The sequence below is a fragment of the Microcaecilia unicolor genome, chromosome 4 (genome assembly GCF_901765095.1).
Source record: "Microcaecilia unicolor chromosome 4, aMicUni1.1, whole genome shotgun sequence".
Taxonomy (NCBI): domain Eukaryota; kingdom Metazoa; phylum Chordata; class Amphibia; order Gymnophiona; family Siphonopidae; genus Microcaecilia; species Microcaecilia unicolor.
Window position 1 is genome coordinate 144,951,758 of NC_044034.1, and position 19,473 is coordinate 144,971,230.

Consider the following 19,473-nt stretch of genomic DNA (forward strand, 5'->3'; position numbering starts at 1 on the left):
CCTTAGGAAGCAGTTATTTGAAATTATTCCTGATGGATTGTATCAGTTACTCTTATTGTATCCCACAGTGAACCTAAAATTTGGGGATACTGCGGGCTATAATCTCCCTATCATAGCATAGCACAGAAGCAGCTGATAATTTGTTCTCAGGTTCATAGGCCATGGGTTTCTCTCTCTTTTCATGTTAACTGATTCATCTGGTTTACAACATTCATTTAATGATGCAAAAATGCTGAGCACTTCACATACACATTATTTCAATCTGCCAGACTAATGTTTAACTCAAAATAATAAAAAAACAGGGTCTGGGAGATAAAAGGGGAACGTGCTAATCGCAGTGCTATCGGCTGCTTTTCCCATTTCGGTGTGCCTGGATCCTTCTTCCGTTCATGGCTCTGTCTTCTTTGCACATCCTTCAAGTACAGCACATGTGTACACAGAGCAGAACTTCGTTACAAATTTCAGTCTTTTCCAAGTTCTACCTGAAACTAAATTCCGCAGCGCCTTCTTATTAAGAGTCTGCGAAGCAATCCGGGCAAACGTAAAACCAACAGCTTTCTTCCTCTGTGAATGCACATTTAAAAAGTACCACTTTCGCACCTTGCTTTATTTTTATCTGAAACCATATCTGTGCACTTTGGGGAATCACAAGTATTTGTGTGGTTTAAACAGAGATTGAAATCAGAGATCTTAAGCAAAGATGTCCATCTTTGAGAAACCACCAGCTAAAAATTTTGCAGCCTGGGATTATGTGGTGTTTGCAGCCCTCTTTCTTGTTTCTGCTGGCATCGGAGTCTTTTTTGCCATTAAAGAGAGGAAGAAAGCAACCTCCAGGGAGTTTTTAGTGGGTGGTAAGCAGATGACATGTGGGCCAGTGGCTCTCTCCCTAACTGCTAGCTTCATGTCAGCAGTCACTGTTTTGGGGACACCCTCAGAAGTTTATCGCTACGGGGCATCCTTTCTCCTTTTCATTATTTCTTACACGTTTGTCATTATTTTTACCGCTGAACTGTTCCTTCCAGTGTTCTACAGGTCTGGAATTACAAGTGCTTATGAGGTATGTAAAAATTCATCTTAATGATCCTTGCTGCTCTTGTGGGTATGGAAAATTGCCAACAAATCTTTCTATTGACTGTAACCTTGGGGAATATAATGTTATTTATTATGGACGTGTACATCTGCAAAAGCTTCACCGGGATCTCAAGAATCCCCAGTTCGGACAGACTGGATGGGTCAATTGGTCTTTCTATGCCATCACCTGCAATATTACCATGGGGCCAATGTCTGAAAGTGTGTTAAGCTTCTGTGTTATCCAGTTGAATTGATTAACACGATTATATATTAATGTGTGGACACCTGCTTGTATGTGTTGGTAAAAAATCTGTGCTGATGATGTATGTTGATGAAGTAATGTGATATCTAAGTATGCAAAACTGTTCCATGTCCCCATTAAAATGGTATGCTCATTAAAGAAAAAGAAAATGTAACAAACACACATTAATACCATAAATCTGCACTTGGGGATTGATCAACGTGGGCTACTATTAAATTGGGTTATTTTAGCAAAGGGTCTTATTGCATAAAATGGGACCTTGTGCTAAAAAAAACTTCCCCTCTAAATCTTATAGATTCACATGCATATTTTGCCTTGCTTCATGTGCATTTCAATGCACATATAAAACAACATTTTAGAGGTTAATGGTTGATGTTACCCCACTTTAATACAGATGAAAAACTCATTTTATATAGAACATAAAGATTGGAATTGAAACATCCTGATTGGGACATTTTCAATTCCAGCAGGTATTTTAAAAAAGGTTCTGCCAACGCTGGAAGCTTCCATGAGGAAGTAGCTCTTTCATAACTTCCACATATAGGTTACAGCACTTCTGCATGTAGCTGCCCCAGTTCACAAACCTACATGTGTACATGTGGCTGATTACGTAAGGATGCCACAATTTTAATTTGGCTTCACTTTGGAGGCGGAAATAGACAAAAGGGGAATGTGGAGAATAATTCCCTTAATTTCTCATATAAAGTCCTGGCTTACTTTATAAAAAACATGTGTGCGATATTTTTCCCATAGGCGAGGTCGTCTTTAAAATGGGCAACACACAAGTGGATTTTTGTTCCATCTAAGCCCCACCCAAACCACACCTCTACCACACCCCCTTGAAATCCATGTGTAAATGTGGCTTTTTACTTATGTATTTGATCTACCTGTTTAAAAGCTGTCATTACACGTGGACATGCTTTTAAAAGAGGCCATATAGCTCTAAATCTAATTTAAAATGGCACTTATAGTTACTTTATTCTGTGAAAATCTGGTTCAAGGTGGACTACAAAATACATTTATAATACAAATAATATATCAGTATTAAAATGGAAGGTCATATAATCTGTTTCTTACTTATGCTTCTTTGGATCCACAGCTGTAAAGCTGTTCCCAACGTAGCAGGTTTTCATGTTGTAGATAATTTCATCTAATTCACTTTCACATACTGACCTGATCTTGGGGGGTTTATCGTCAATAATACTGGGATTTTCTACACTTCCTATTTCTCTGAGTCCTGACTATCTGCTCTAGGCATTTTTTTGAAAATTTGGTGAATATCTGGTATCTTGTTAAAATCCAATTGTTGACACTAATTAGCTCATTGTTCAATTAAATTGTGTGTGCAAATCAGGCACTCGGCCAAATTTGCATGAACAATTTTTTAACAACTTTTATAGAATTAGAGGGTAAAGCCTTTTGAATATCTACCCTTAAGAACCTAGGGGTGATTCCTTTGTATATAACATGTTCCATTAAAAACACCTATTCCTTTTTCTCAGATGAACTACCAGTGATAGAAAGGAGCAAAGCCTGGAGACTAAAATCAGTCCAGAACTTGCCGAGAGGTTTTCACTCATTTTCTTTTCTCTACAGTACCTGGAGCTAAGATTTGACAAGATTATCCGATATGCTGCAACTGTGATCTACATACTTCAAACGGTAAGAAACATTTTATACCAGCACTGCTTTGCAAAAGTACATTTGTAAACAGCACATACAAATATGACAAATCATTAAAAACTACGATTGATTTCCAGAGTCAGATTGAGTTGGTTGCTCCTTGCTGCTGTTCCCCAACATCTTTTCTGTTCAGCTTGGCTTCTAGCAGCACAAATCTGGAGTGTTTATAGACACCCAGGGGTCCTTTTACTAAGCCACGTAAGTGTCTTTGCACGCCCAATGCACGCCAAAATGGAGTTACAGTCGGACTACCGCGTGGCTCTTGTGCTAATTTCATTTTTGGCACATGTACGATATGAGCATGTGAAAAATATTTTTTATTTATAGGCGCGTGTAACGGACGCGTGCCAAGTGGCATTTGTCACGTGTAGGTCATTACCACCTGGTTACCACATGAGTCTTTACCGCTAGGCCAATGGTTGGTGGTAAGGTCTCAGATCCAAAATGGACGTGCGGCAATTTTCATTTTGCCGCACTTCCATTTTCGGCAAAAAATTCAAAAAGGCCTTTTCTACAGGTGCGCTAAAAATGCATCAGAGCTTGCCCAAAACCCATGCCCTACACTACCGCAAGCCATTTTTCAGTGTGCCTTTGTAAAAGGAACCCCCAGTGCCTCCCTCCTTATACAGATACAGTAATGCTGCTGGCAATACATTACTAGGGTTCAAAGATCTAGCTGGAAAATTGGGGGGCCTGATATTCAACGGATTTATGCTTTTAACTTTGAGAGTTATGCTCATAAATTGGACTCTTTAAACATTTACTAGGGCTGAGTGCATAAATGTATACTCAAAATTTCACTAGACTCCTAAATTTAGAAACATAAAAAGTGGGTGACAACAGGGGCAGATTTATAGTGGAGAAAAAGGCGTTTAGCACTGACTGTCAGGATAAGTAGATTTCTATGTTACAGAAATCTGTAATAATGTCTTTCGGATTCTAAATTCTTGTGTGTTACAGAGATCAGTATCAATGTCTCTCAGATTCTATATCCTGGAATGTTACAGAAATCAGTAACAATGTCTCTTTCAGATTCTGTATACTGGAGTGGTGGTTTATGCACCTGCTTTGGCTCTTAACCAAGGTGAGTGTCCATTCTACAATCATCACTCATGTTTCTCATCAGTCTATATAATGCAAGGGTTGTAATAATAATTATAAAAATCCTTTTAGACGGACTGGGACTTTTTTTTTGTCATTTTGCTACTTATTACTACTTTTCAATTTGTCAATTTATAAATTATCCTCCTAATTCTATAAAAGTCACCAAAAATTGCACATGCACAATTTAATTGTATAATGAGCTAATTAGTCTCAATAATTGGCATTTTAACAAGCAGTTATTGGCACTAATTAGATTTAATTGGAACTTATGCACATAAATTCAGATTTAGCATCTGTGCCTAAATTTTATGCATGAGTAAAAGAAAAGGAGTATGGAAATAGAAGGGTCATGGGTAAAATGGGGGCGTTCCTAGCATTTAAATGCATTGCTATAGAATACGGGGGATACATTTCCACCACATTTCACTTGATGCAAATGGCCACACCTAAAGTTAGGCGTGACTCCCGGGCGTAAGTGCTATTGTATAGACTGCACCTAACTTTAAGCGCAGCTTAGAGATTAGCACTTTTGGCATCAATTTTTTAGATGCTATATATAGAATCTAGCCCTATGTGTGCACCTATAGATTTATATATGCAGAAAAGTGGGCGTACATATTCAATGTTTAGACATGTAGGTGCTCACTTTACGTGGGCCGTGAGACTATCCTGTAACTGGTGTGATGCACATAATTGCCATTATAGTGTTACTAGCTTATGTCAATAGCAGCAGCACAACTACTTTTAAGTGCTAATTTTTATACCAGGTCTATGGCTGGTACTCCACATGTATACTAATACACTCTAGATGTATAGACACAAATATTAGGTGCCTATATCTCTAGCATTTATGTTTGGGCCATTCACTCCAGGTTATAACCAACCCAAACATATACATGAGCCCCCTCATGCTTAAGTGTGCATTTGCAGGTGAAATGGCAGGTATACACCTAACTACTATTCTGTAATTATGTGCTAAAATGGCTTGGAAGGCATTTCTATATGGTGCATCTAATGTATGGTGCCAAGTTACATGGCTTCACTTACATGTGTGATGTAACTACATAAGTACATAAGTACATAAGTAGTGCCATACTGGGAAAGACCAAAGGTCCATCTAGCCCAGCATCCTGTCACCGACAGTGGCCAATCCAGGTCAAGGGCACCTGGCACGCTCCCCAAACGTAAAAACATTCCAGACAAGTTATACCTAAAAATGCGGAATTTTTCCAAGTCCATTTAATAGCGGTCTATGGACTTGTCCTTTAGGAATCTATCTAACCCCTTTTTAAACTCCGTCAAGCTAACCGCCCGTACCACGTTCTCTGGCAACGAATTCCAGAGTCTAATTACACGTTGGGTGAAGAAAAATTTTCTCCGATTCGTTTTAAATTTACCACACTGTAGCTTCAACTCATGCCCTCTAGTCCTAGTATTTTTGGATAGCGTGAACAGTCGCTTCACATCCACCCGATCCATTCCACTCATTATTTTATACACTTCTATCATATCTCCCCTCAGCCGTCTCTTCTCCAAGCTGAAAAGCCCTAGCCTTCTCAGCCTCTCTTCATAGGAAAGTCGTCCCATCCCCACTATCATTTTCGTCGCCCTTCGCTGTACCTTTTCCAATTCTACTATATCTTTTTTGAGATACGGAGACCAGTACTGAACACAATACTCCAGGTGCGGTCGCACCATGGAGCGATACAACGGCATTATAACATCCGCACACCTGGACTCCATACCCTTCCTAATAACACCCAACATTCTATTCGCTTTCCTAGCCGCAGCAGCACACTGAGCAGAAGGTTTCAGCGTATCATCGACGACGACACCCAGATCCCTTTCTTGATCCGTAACTCCTAACGCGGAACCTTGCAAGACGTAGCTATAATTCGGGTTCCTCTTACCCACATGCATCACTTTGCACTTGTCAACATTGAACTTCATCTGCCACTTGCACGCCCATTCTCCCAGTCTCGCAAGGTCCTCCTGTAATCGTTCACATTCCTACTAGTTGCTATTCTATTAATGTGGCATGTTTGTCACTAATAGTTGTTTGCCATTTGTCTGGATTTCCAGGATCCTACTTCTTGTCTCACAAAACACAATTTGCTGGTCATAGTTTAGGATTTAAAAATTATTTGAGGGAGTCACTATCAGGCTCATTTTCGAAAGAGAAGGACGCCCATCTTTTGACATAAATCGGAAGATGGGCGTCCTTCTCACAGGGTCGCCCAAATCGGTATAATCGAAAGCCAATTTTGGGCGTCCTCAACTGCTTTCTGTCGCAGGGATGACCAAAGTTCATGGGGGCGTGTCGGAGGTGTAGCGGAGGCGGGACTTGAGTATGCCTAACACATGGACGTCCTTGACTCATATTGGAAAAAAAAAAGGGTGTACCTAACAAGCACTTGGTTGTCTTTACCTGGTCCTGTTTTTCTTATGACCAAGGCATAAAAAGGTGCCCAAACTGACCAGATGACCACCGAAGAGAATCGGGGATGACCTCCCCTTACTTCCCCAGTGGTCACTAACCCCCTCCCACCCTAAAATAAATCTTTCAAAATATTTTGCGCCAGCCTCTATGCCAGACTCACATGTCATACTCAGGTCCATCACAGCAGTATGCAGATCCCTGGAGCAGTTTTAGTGGGTGCAGTGCACCTCAGACAGGTGGACCCAGGCCCATCCTCCCTACCTGTTACACTTGTGGTGGTAAACGTGAGCCCTCCAAAACCCACCAGAAACCCACTGTACCCACAATCTAGGTGCTCTCTTTCACCCGTAAGCGCTATGGTAGTGGTGTACAGTTGTGGGTAGTGGGCTTGGGGAGATTTGAGGGGTTCAGCACACAAGGTAAGGGAGCTATGTACCTGGGAGCAATTTATGAAGTCCACTGCCCGGTTGGTGTCCTGGCATATCAGGAGGACCAGTGCACTACAAATGCTGGCTCCTCCCACGACCAAAGACCTTGCATTTGGTCGTTTCTGAGATGTGTGTCCTTAGTTTCCATTATCGTCGAAAATCAGAAACGACCAAGTCTAGGGATGACCATTTCTAAGGATGACATAAATTTCAGGATTTGGGTGTCCCTGACCGTATTATCGAAACGAAAGATGGACGTCCATCTTGTTTCGATAATACAGGTTTCCCCGCTCCTACATCGGGATGTTTTGCGAGGACATCCTCAGCAAAACTTGGGCGCCCCTTTCGATTATGTCCCTCTATGTGACAATTTTACTAAATATGATGTATGATGTTTAAATGTGTGTGTGTGTGTGTGTGTGTATATATATATATATATATATACACACACACACACACACACACACACACACACACACACACACACACACACATTTCAGATCTTCCCCCTCCTACTCTGATGCATTTGGCATTTGTTTATTTATGACAATCATGCTTTGAATAGTGTTTCTGATGAATAGGAAATAATATGGCTTGTTGCTACTGTACATGAAGATTTCACTATCATTTCATTTATTAATTTCTAGACCACCTATCTTACTGTGCTTCAGTTCTTCCTTGTAACACCATCATTTAACAGTGCCACACTATCCTCAGTTTCTTCTCATTAACTCCTTCTGAAAAACATTTTTATTCTATAATGACTAAGTCAATGGTTAGGTAGATGATGACATATGAGGCACCATTCTGTATAAACTTAGCAAACGGCAGAATAGCATGCATCAGTTCCAAAGAGAAAAAATGGAAAAAAATTCACAATATTTGTGATGTACAGTTCTTTGGTTTATAATTTGCATATTAAATCCATTTGGCCATTGAAATGTTGCTTTGATCAAGATTGCAGCATGAGGAATGTGGAGTTTGTTTTATAATTCGGACACATTTTATGGATCTGCTCATCATAATGAAGAATATTGACACTAAGCAGTGTTTATATGACACAGGTATCATTTCATCACTCTCTTCTTTGCTTTCAGTAACTGGATTTGACCTGTGGGCCTCTGTGTTTGCTACAGGGATCGTCTGCACATTTTACTGCACCTTGGTAAGTACAGCATAAACCAATAAAAGTACCAGAAAATTTTAGAATTTATAATACGGAAAACATCTAAATATTTTTTGCTGCACCCTGTACAGATGGTCTAAAACAATGGTTCCCAAACCTGGTCCTGGAGGCACCCCATATCTACAATGAATATTCATGAGAGAGATTTGCATGGAGTGGAGGCAGTGCATGCAAATCTCTCTCATAAATATTCATTGTGGATATCCCGAAAACCCGACTGGCTGTGTGCCTCCAGGATCAGGTTTGGGAACCGCTGGTCGAAAATAAAATGTGTTTCCACTACTTTATCTATAACTAGTAAAACAGGCCCGTTTCTGACACAAATGAAATGCACGCTAGCAAGTTTGTCCTCGGAGTGTGTATGTTTGAGAGAGAGAGAGAGTGTGTGTGTGTGTGTGTGAGTGAGAGAGAGAATGAGTGAGAGAGAGACAGACAGAGTGTGTGTGTGTTTGTGTCAGAGAGAGTGTGTGAGAGACAGAGTGTATGTGTGTGTGAGAGTGAGTGTATGAGAGAGAGAGAGTTTATGTGAGAGACAGAGAGTGAGTGTGTGTGTTCGGGGCTCCGAGTTCCATGACCCCCTCCTTCCCTCCCTCCATCTCCTCCCCTCCGAGTTCCAGGCCTCCCTTCCGTCCGAGGTGCAGGCCCCCCTCCCTCCCTCTCCTCTCTCCCTCCCTGTCCTCTCTCCCTCTCCTCTCCTCTCCTCTCCTCCGAGTTCTTGGCCCCCCTTCCCTCCGAGTTCCATGCCACCCTTTCCTCGGAGTGTGTATGTTTGAGAGAGAGTGTGTGGGTGAGAGATGGAGTGTGTATGTGAGAGAGAATGAGTGAGACAGAGAGAGACAGACAGACAGAGTATGTGTTTGTGCAGAGAGAGAGAGAGTGTGTGAGAGAGAGACAGAGTGTGTGTGTGAGTCTGTATGTGAGAGACAGAGAGTAAGTGTGTGCAAGAAAGTGAAGCCTTCAAGCCTTGAAGCATTCATGTGCTCTGTAAGGCTCCATCTCCTCAGTTGACGACACATAGTTCCGGAACGTTGCAGGAATGCTTCAAGGCTTGAAGGCTTCACTTTCTCAGCTTCAGAATGTTGGAGGTGCGTTTTAATATATAGGATTTGCCCTCTGCCATTGTATGCATGCTCCTTTCTCCTGAAATTCGGTTCTCTGTGCTTCTGATAACATATCTTCTATCTACTTACAAACATTTTAATTAAGAATGGAGAAAACAAGTCAGATAGTACCTGACTTCCAGCCCAACCAAGGGGCATTGAATATCCAAATTGGTATGCCCATGGACCACAAACTCGTTCAGATAAATCTGAGCCATTTCAGCCTCTACTTGCGACAAATTGAATGGGCCCATCCTTAGTTTTGAAAGAAATGATTTAGCTCCCCTTTTTTGTACTTTACAGGGAGGCCTGAAAGCTGTGGTCTGGACTGATGCATTTCAAATGGTTGTGATGGTTGTGGGATTTCTTACCGTCCTGGTACAAGGAACCATTCTTAATGGGGGTCCTGCCAAGATTTTGGAGATTGCCTCCAATAATTCCCGGCTCTACATAGTTGAGTAAGGAAATTGGAAGCTGCAGTTGCCTTCCTCTGTTTTCGCTCACTTTGAAGATATAAAACTGCTTTGAATATACCGAATGCTAATTATTGTGACTTAATGCTACAGTTAATTTAAATTTCATGCAAGGGGAGAATGTTGGTATCAGTTCATGCAATTTAATAATCAAAATATTTTAATGTGTTATCACTTCCTGGCATAACATTTCATGGATGAGTCCTACATTTCCTATGTATGTGTGTATATTTTCTATACTTGCTAAAATGGATCTTAGTAAATCTAATTCGGTAGATTAATAAATGTAAGTTTATACATAGCCCTTAGAATAAATAATTGAACTCTAGTCAACCAGAAGGCAGGATACACACAGCCCTTCATGATGTTTCATTGTAGTAGAGGTTCAAAAAAGCTGACCCTTAACCCAATGTCCAATGTTCCAGGGGCATAGCCAGACACCCAATTTTGGGTGGGCCTGGGCCCAAGATGGGTGGGCAGAAGAATCCCACCCCATTCTACAGGTGATTTGGTCTCTCCTTCTCTCACCTGCATGCCATATGGTCTCTCAAACATCCTCCCTCTCCCGCATATCTTTTAAATAGCAGATTTTCACTGGCAGCGAGCAGCAACTAATACACACTGCTCATGTTGGCCCCACAGCCTTCCCACTGATGCAACTTCCTATTTCCACATAGGCAGGAATACGTCAGAGGGAAGGCTGTGGGGCCGGTGTGAGCAGTATGTATCAGCCGCTGCTATTTACAAGGTATGCAGGAGGGACAGTCGTTGGGAGTTTTCAGCTGGTGGGGCATGGGAATCCCTGCCAGCCACACAGTGTGCTGCTACTGGATGGGCCTGAGCCCAAAGTGGGTGGGCCTGCTTCCCTCTGGGCTTCCTTAACCTATCTATGCCTTTAGCTATTATACTTCCTGGACCATGCCATTCTGGCTCCACTCTCCTATGTCGCTTCCTCCCTGGGTAACACTGTAAGTTTTAAGGTGGCTCTGACACTGTGAGAAAAATGAGAAGTATCCTATAGACTCCCTCACAGTCTGTTAGAAAAAGGGCCCCTAAGTTAGACAACTAAAATGTTTTGAATGTTGGTCTGCATGGGTTTTATCCAATACCTGACAAAAATTGCCATGAGCATGTGCTGTAGTGCCCTTAGAAAAAAAAAAAAGGGGGGGGGGATTATCAATAATTTTAAGATTAGAAATGTTTCTTAGAATACATTACAGCTATTAAAACCTTTGTTATGTAACATTTATAACAGCTGCTGCAAAGTCAGAATTGCAAAGTCATGTATGATTTCAAAATAAAAACCTGCTGACTGGACCTGCTCAATTCTGTCATCCAGACCCCCTTCTCCTTTTACGCCAGGATTCTTTATATTGCACTTAGCATTCTGCATCAAAATCCAAGAGTATTCAATAGCGACATGCGTACCTTAATTGGCTTAACAAGCCAATCAGTGTTGATAACAGTGCTTAACAAGCAATTATGAGAACTCATTGGCAATAATTAGAATTTACGCACATAACTCACTAAGGGGCCCTTTTACAAAGGCATGTAAGGGCCTACGCACATGTAGCATGCGTCAAATTGGCATTACCGTCTGGCTGAGCCCTTACTGTTAAGTTAATGGGTGATGTTAAGGGCTCAGGCTGCAAATAGATGCGCGCTGGTTTTCATTTTGCCGAACATCTGTTTCCTGGCCAATTCCCTTTTTCTCCAGATATGCTGGAGAAATGGTCCAGTGTGCGTCCAAAACATGCGCCCACACTACCGCAGCCCACTTTTTGGCGTGCATTTGCAAAAGGGCCCCTAAGCATATTCTGTAATGCACTGTCTAAATTCTAATGCATGCGTCCAAAAAGGGACGTGGCTATGGGCAGGGAAATGGGTATATCACGGACGTTTTGACAAACTGTGTGCATAGTTATAGAATACACCTGCTCCATGTATAATTTAGGTGTTAATGGACACGCCTATAGTTAGGTGCAGTCATGGCTGCTACACATATTCTATATACTGCACATAATTTTAAATGGAGTTTATAGAATATGCTTGTATTCTACGTGGATTTTTCAGGCACCATTTGTAGAATCTAGTCCTTAGTGTATATAGAAACACTCATGCTTTGAAACAACAGGAATACTATTAGCAATGGGGGAGGCTATTTTCAGCAGCTAATTTTATCTCGGTTAAACCATTTGAAAATTGTCCTCTGTACATATAGTTGGCAGCCCAATTTAGAAATGATGAATATTCAAACTGGTCATAGATAGAGAATGAGAAGTAACCCAATACCTTAAATGCATATAAGGAATAGAGACCTCTTGTTTCAAACCCTCCCCCCCCCCCCCCCCCACACACACACATCATACATACATACATACATACAGGAAGTCATATTCATACTGTAACTCAAGACAAGAGAAGATAATAAGAGCTACGTTTAAAGAATTGGGGGTTAATAGAGTTTTTTTAAAAGACTAATGATTAAGAGGTTCCCTCTCTAATTAAAAGGTGTGTCCTTTACAAAGAGGTGTATCCGGTTTTCACTGAGGTCTTTTTTTTCTCCACCTTTTTTCAATTGATTTCCATCTACCCTTGAACACTCATAATTAATTGTAGAATTGTTTTTGGATTATTGTGGATTTAATATTCTACCTATTCCGATATTTTAGAGGGTTAATAGATCTCCAAGGATGGTGGGCTCTAGTGTTTTAAACACTGCTGAAGCTTCTGACCACTGGGTCTTCAAGGCACTTAGCTATTCTCTCCTTTTCTTTCATCTTCTTCTTTTTTTTTTGTAATTTAATCTTTATTCAGTTTTTCATAACAATAATTCAAACCCAGCAATATGTTTGAGAACTCCAATCCAAGTCAGGTGAATCTCTTCATAAAGGGGTTAATACATCTCAACAAATAACTAACTAAAGGTTCCTTTTTACTAAAGGCCCTAGTGTGCCATTACATGGGCCTTTCCTTTACACTAAGGCCATTTTTACCACAGCCATAAAAATCCCTTTTTTCAATTCTTCCCATTAATCGCCACGTGCTAATGTTGCCATTAGCGAACTGCCATTTAAAAAAATGACTGCAGCAGCATTTACCAATGCTAATTTTGTAGGTGGTAAAGGCTCCTGAGTTTTCCGTGCACTAACTGGGTAGCATGTGATAATGTAGATAGCACAAGAACACCCAATCTCCTCCCCTTATATGCACCCTCAAAAGATAATTCCCAAAACATATTTACCATGTTAGGCCAGTTTTTTTTTTTACTGTATTAAGGAGTCTTTTTATTTATTTGTTACGTTTGTATCCCACATTTTCCCACCTATTTGCAGGCTTAATGCGTTTTCTGACTCTGGTGTGAACAAATACAATGTGATGTTGTGGTGAGATAAAGTTCATGCGGCACAGCCACATTAGGGAAAGCTGTGCTGGCAGTAAGGGCTCCCATGGTAACTCGGCAGTAATGGGCAGCGCGTGGCACACTGGAAATGGGGCGCACTGGAGGCAGAACTACCACCGGTGGCTGTGTTGGGTCGATGGTCATTCCAGGTTAGCATGTGGTAAGCCTGCCTTGGGCTTACTGAAGCTTTGTAAAAGGGCCGCTAGGTGCATGGTAGTTCCTAATATAGCTTAGTAAAAAGACCCCTAAATAAATAAATACAATCAACCATGCAAGTCCTTTTGAAAATTGCCTCAAGATATAGGTCAGATTGAGACAGACCATTCTGCTTGAAATATAGGGCTAGATTCTATATATGGTGCCTAAAGTGCGAAAGTGCTAAACCCCTAAGAGAAAGGCTACACTGGCTTCCAGTTAGAGAACGTACTGTGTTCAAGGTCTGCAAGCTGATTCATAAAATCTTTCATGGAGATGCTCCAGCCTACATGTCAGACCTTATTGACTTGCCTCTTAGAAATGATAAAAGATCAGCACGAACATTCCTAAATCTTCACTTCCCCAGCTGTAAGGGTCTAAAATACAGATTACCACATGCGTCCAGCTTTTCCAACATGAGCACGCAGCTGTGGAATGCATTGCCACTTAACCTGAAAACTATTTACGACTTAAACTTTCGAAAATCACTAAAGACTTTTCTTTTCAACAAGGCATACCATAATAATTAATAATAGGAACTCTATCGCATCACTACTCACCTGATATTTGGACTGTTTCCTTATATACCGAAGTGCTTAAATCTATTACGTTATACTTGCTCTTTATGTAATACGTATTGTTTCTTTACTCTTGAATGGCGAATGCCATGATAGAATTTTGTAAGCCACATTGAGCCTGCAAATGGGTGGAAAATGTGGGATACAAAGACAACAAATAAATAAATAAATAAATAATTGGCACCAAACGATACCCACTTAAACGGTATTCTAAAGATGACACCTAAAGTTTTGCATTGTTTATAGAATACATGCTTAAGCGGAAAGTCATGCGTAGATTTAGGCATGGCCATTTGCACCAATGAAAATGTGGTACAAATGCCTGCGCCTAAATTCTCAGGTGGAGCACCATTATTCTATAATAATGCACATAACTTGAAACCACGCCCCCTTTTTATACTGTGCCTAACTTTACATGCGTTGGTCCCAATTAAATCAAATTAGTGCCAATAAATGCTTGTTAAAAAGTCAATGATTGGCACTAATTGGCTCATTATTCTATTAAATTGAATGCACAAATCAGACATGTAAATTTGTACATGAAATTGTTTGTGTCGTTTAGAGAATCGGGGGGGGGGGGGGGGGGGGAATGTTTAATGAAATATCATTATTTACTGAAAGGTGCCTTTTCCGGCTGATACTCCTCACACTGGTTTTCTGACTTTGTTTAGAAAGTTGCTGAAAGTTTTTTTTTGGTACATGTGGGAGATTTTTATTGGCTTGTATTGTTTAATTAGGTTTTGATGTTATAATGATTTACATGTATATTAACTATGGTGTAAGCAATATGAGCAACTTTGAGCATTTTTGGTTAAAACCATTAACAAGTTCAATTAAAACAATAAAATATATAAATATTAGTGTTTTCACAGGTAAAATGCCATAACTGATGAGTTACTGTATTTCGTTCAAGCTTTGATCCTGACCCTCTGAGGAGACACACATTTTGGACAATTGCAGTTGGAGGGACGTTTACCTGGTTGGGAGTCTATGGGGTCAATCAGTCCACAATACAGAGATGTATTTCCTGCAAGTCAGAACTACATGCTAAACTGTAAGTTGTTGACATAAAGACTGACTACAATACACTTAGTGCTCTACAACCTTACTGTGCAAATTCTATAGTGCATAACTGCAAGAGGGGTATGGACATGGGAGGGGCATGGGTGCATAATTGCTGATGTAGAATTCACTTTTAGCATGCATCATCTTGGTGTTTAGGCAACTGTAGCCCCTCTATGGAGAGATGTTCCCAGGGGTTAGTATGGGTGGAGTGAAGGCAGGGCTGACTAGTACATGAATATTTTATAAAATACACACACACAGAGGACTTGCTTACATTTTCACCAGCCTCAGAGCAGGTGCAAGTGTTTGTGTTGGTATCTGTGTGCTGTTGGACTGGATCTGGGAGCCTATTTTACAAAAGCCTTTATTCAATACTAGTAAAAAAGGCCCGTTTCTGGAACGAATGAAATGGGCGCTAGCAAGGTTTTCCTGGGAGTGTGTATATTTGAGAGAGAGAGCCAGAGTGAATGTGCGGGTGTGTGACAGAGTGAGACTGTCTGTGTGACAGTGTGTGTGTGAGAATGAGAGTGTGTGAGAGGGCCCCCTCCCCTGTTCCTAATGCCCCTCACCCCGTTCCCTCCCCTCCTTTTCCTCCTCCTTCCCGCACTTTGGGTTCCTTAAGGCTTTCAAAAGTCTATGTACCCCTGTGGCCCTAACGCCCAATATCCGGATACCCCACCGCTTTCCTCTTCACCCCTCCCCCAAGATGTAATACTTTCACGTCCTTCATTTAAAAAAAAAAGTGTCCTATCTACCCTGTGTACAAATGCCCGGCATTCAGATTGTGTTCCTCTCATAAATTTTCATTTCTTTCATTCATTAAGAACTTGCCCCCCCCTCCTGAACACTTTTGGTTCCTTCAGTCTTTTAAAACTCTCCTATGTACCCTGTGTGCTAATGGCCAGCATTGAGATTGTTTTCCTGTCCCAAATTTGCATGTCTTTCAGTCATCCACAACTTACCCCCCCCCCCCTTCTCCAGTTTAACACTTTCGTTGCCTTCAGTCTTTTAAAACTCTCCTATCTACCCTGTGTCCTAATGGCCAGCATTCAGATTGTTTTCCTTTCCCAAATGTTCATGTCTTTCAGTCGTTCAGAACTCCCCCTCCCCCCATTTAACACTTTCCGTTCCTTCAGTCTTTTAAAACTCTCCTATCAACCCTGTGTCCTAATGGCCAGCACTCAGATTGTTTTGCTTTGCCAAATTGTCTGTCACTGATGTCACTGAGGTCAGTGCGTGCCTGCCTAGCAGACCACTTCTGGCAGGCACGGTCCCAGGCACATCCTGTTGGAGGTGAGAATTATTATATAGGAAGAGCCATTTTGTATTCTATAAGATAAGCACCTTCCTATAAAATGAGGTATAAAACAGTATTTAACCAGTAAAGAAAGCTGACATGGCATGCCACAAATTAGCCATCCTTTAAGGTGACTTTCCACAAAATCTTATTTCTTATTCTGTATAATTTAGTGCAAAAGAAGCAGCTACAGTTTTAAAATCCAACTCTGGCAGCATGCTTCATCAAACCTGTCATCCCTCTGAATCTATAGTCACTCTTTCAGCTGTATTTGCTTCTGTGAAATACTCTACACAGCACAAATCAGAAACAGGAAACAGAAGCAGGACCCAAAGCCAAGAAGTGATCTCATCAAAAAGTCATTTAGCTCAGCTTTCCAGTCCCAGTGAGGAGAAATGTGTCTATCTGTCGATCTGTCTGTTTGTCTGTGTAGCCACCTAACATTCAAATCTCAACATATATGCCCTGAGCTGTTGCTGGGGGGAGAGGTGAGGGCTGTTAGACTAACAGGGATCAAAGGCACCCTTGGTGGGGATCCAGAAAGCCACAGATTTAGGTGGGAGATTCCTTTAATCTTAAAGGGTCCTTTTACTAAGCTGCAGTAAGCACTAACTCGTTCTTACTGCAGCTAAAAATGCCTTACTGTGGGGTGCGCTCAGGCATCACACAGTAAATTTGGTATCAGACTATGCTACCCATGTGCTAAAGAATAAAATATATTTTTTAGCACTGGGGGCTGGTCTAGTGGAGGAGAGTGTGTGTGCTCTGCAGTAATCAGTTAGCGCAGTAACTTATTAGTGCATGGTTAGCAAGTGATCTCTTGTCACCTACAAAATAGAGGCCCGCGCACTAATAGGAAAATTAGCACATGGCCATTAATGCAGAAAATTGAAAAACTGACCATTTTACCTACACGGTAAAAAAGGCCTTTTAGTGCGTAGGAATAACCTCCGTAAGCACACACTAAGGCCACTTTTTACTGCAGTGTGGTATAAGGGCCCCTAAATGCGGGGCAATTCTATAAACTGAGGCCTCATTTTAGGTTGCCCCAATGTCATGCGCCAGGCACCAATTCTTTAATGGATCCTGCCACCAAGGTTCTGTTGTAAAATACCAGGGTGGCATTGGTGCCCATGTTTAATCATGCCCTCTTATGCTATGCCATTGGCAGGCGTAAACTGAAGTGCTCTTTTACTAAGGCACGCTAATGTTTTTAGCATGTGCTAATAGGGTGCGCTAAAAGTAAGCGATGTCCATATATTCCTATGGACGTCGCTAACATTTAGCACACCCTAAATATTAGAGCACACTGAAAATGCTAGCGCGCATAATTTGTAGCATTCTTGAAAGTTCTCCTGTAACTGGGAAACCCGCCCATGCTCTGCCCACTTGAACAACCCTTGCGGTTAGGTACTGTAGCATTTAGTCGCTACCTTATACATAGCATCTGGAAAAAATGGGATCCAAAATATTTTGCAATTGTTTTAACACTTGGGGGTCCTTTTACTAAGGTGCACTAATAGATTTAGGGCCCTGTTTGCTAAGGCGTGCTTGCGTTTTTATCATGCGCTAATGCTAGAGACACCCATATATTCCTATGGGTGTTTCTAGTGTTATGTTAGCGTGTGTTAATTTTTAGCATGCACTAAAAATGTTAGCATGGCTTAGTAAACAGTGCCCTTAGTGTGTGCTAATAATTAGCGTGCATTAAATAAGATGCCCACACTAATCATTAGCAAGCGTTAAATCCATTAGCATACCTTAGTAAAAGGAACGATGAGTATGACCTTTGAAAATATATTAGTATAATGGGGGATTTGTTTTCTTAGTTAATTCATAATTTGTGTTCAAAGTGTCCTCCTTCAACCTTGACACATTCACGAAGACTTTGACGCCTCTGAGCTCTTGACTCAATGAATTCTGGTGTTTCATGAAGAGTTGAACTGTTTTGTGAGCTTGATGCGCAGGAGCTCCATCCTCCTGAAATGTCTTGAATTTCAGGCAGAAGTTTCTGTTGCAGTAGGATGTTTTGGGTTATTTGGCAAAATGTTGGTGGGGTCCTGTTTTTGACCGCCTCTAGGAGTCAGCTTATTGAATTTCTGCAATGGTATTTTACAAAATGATATTGGGCATCACGAAAAGACTAAGAGTTTTGCACTGGGATTGAATTTATGAGTGATTCAGAAACGTGTAGACAAATTTAGAATCCACTGGAGCTGTGTGCATTTGAGTTTTGGTAAAGCCGTTTTCCTCTGTAGCTGATACTGGAGGAGAGTGGAGCCTCCGCAGGTCCCCGGGGTTCCTTCCACACCCTGCAAATGCTCAAAGTCGTCCGCTGTATGCACAACATCTGCAGACTGACACATAGAGGAGTGTTCCTGACTTTGATACATTGTAACAGAAAGAGTTATCAGAGTTATACCTGCTGACCGGTGTGGATTCAATGAAATAAGATCCAGACGTGAATGATTCTCATTGTTCAGAATGTGTGTGCATTCATATCTTGAACATTTGGCTCTGATTTGGATTTTCTACATGGTCAGTATAACATACAGATTTTCTTTAATAGGATCTTTTGATGTGTTCTGACATTCTTTTAGGAAATACTGAAAAATGGATGATGCAAATCTTACAGATGAGATATCAGTTGGGTCTCTGGCCATTAACAGTAATGACTCTCTCTCTCTCTCTTTCTTTAAAGGGCACTTTATTTAAATTTAATTGGACTCTGGGTGATCTTGCTGTGTGCAGTCTTTTCGGGCCTGATTATGTACTCGCATTATAGAAACTGTGATCCTTGGACAGCTGGTTTCATTTCAGCCCCTGATCAGGTACAAAAGTGCTATTAAAAAAAATGGAAATACTCTTCTTGATCGAATTGTTAAAGGCAACTTAGCTGTAGCTTTTCAATCCTCTAAATGATCTAAAATATGCATATTCATAAGCATAATTATTCATGACTGAAGTTAGTGCCAAGTATAATACTGGAACTGTAAAATGAATGCAGCACTTTTAAAATACACAAAAACTGAATGAAGTAAACCATAAAATGTTAATGGCTTGACGGTTGCATGTATACTATGTTTGCAAACCATGAGAGGCATGAATCATAAGTGAGGCTTGGTTTGTATTCCTTGGGTATACCTTCGCTTGCTCAGTGCTCACAAGAAAAGATCAATTGTCTAGCT

The 19,473-nt window shown here is 41.0% G+C and overlaps 1 protein-coding gene across 1 annotated transcript in view; it reads left to right on the forward strand.

The window, feature by feature from the left end:
• Nucleotides 1-353: 353 nt before the first annotated feature.
• The window catches only part of SLC5A12 (solute carrier family 5 member 12), a 53,988-nt gene continuing 34,868 nt past the window's right edge, over nucleotides 354-19,473 (forward strand). Inside the window, exons 1-7 of the mRNA XM_030200696.1 lie at nucleotides 354-1,057; nucleotides 2,930-2,995; nucleotides 4,049-4,100; nucleotides 8,086-8,153; nucleotides 9,578-9,732; nucleotides 14,837-14,977; nucleotides 18,987-19,116. Of these exons, the coding sequence (XP_030056556.1) occupies nucleotides 701-1,057; nucleotides 2,930-2,995; nucleotides 4,049-4,100; nucleotides 8,086-8,153; nucleotides 9,578-9,732; nucleotides 14,837-14,977; nucleotides 18,987-19,116 (969 nt within the window). The 5' untranslated portion in view covers nucleotides 354-700. The remainder of the gene's footprint in view (nucleotides 1,058-2,929; nucleotides 2,996-4,048; nucleotides 4,101-8,085; nucleotides 8,154-9,577; nucleotides 9,733-14,836; nucleotides 14,978-18,986; nucleotides 19,117-19,473) is intronic.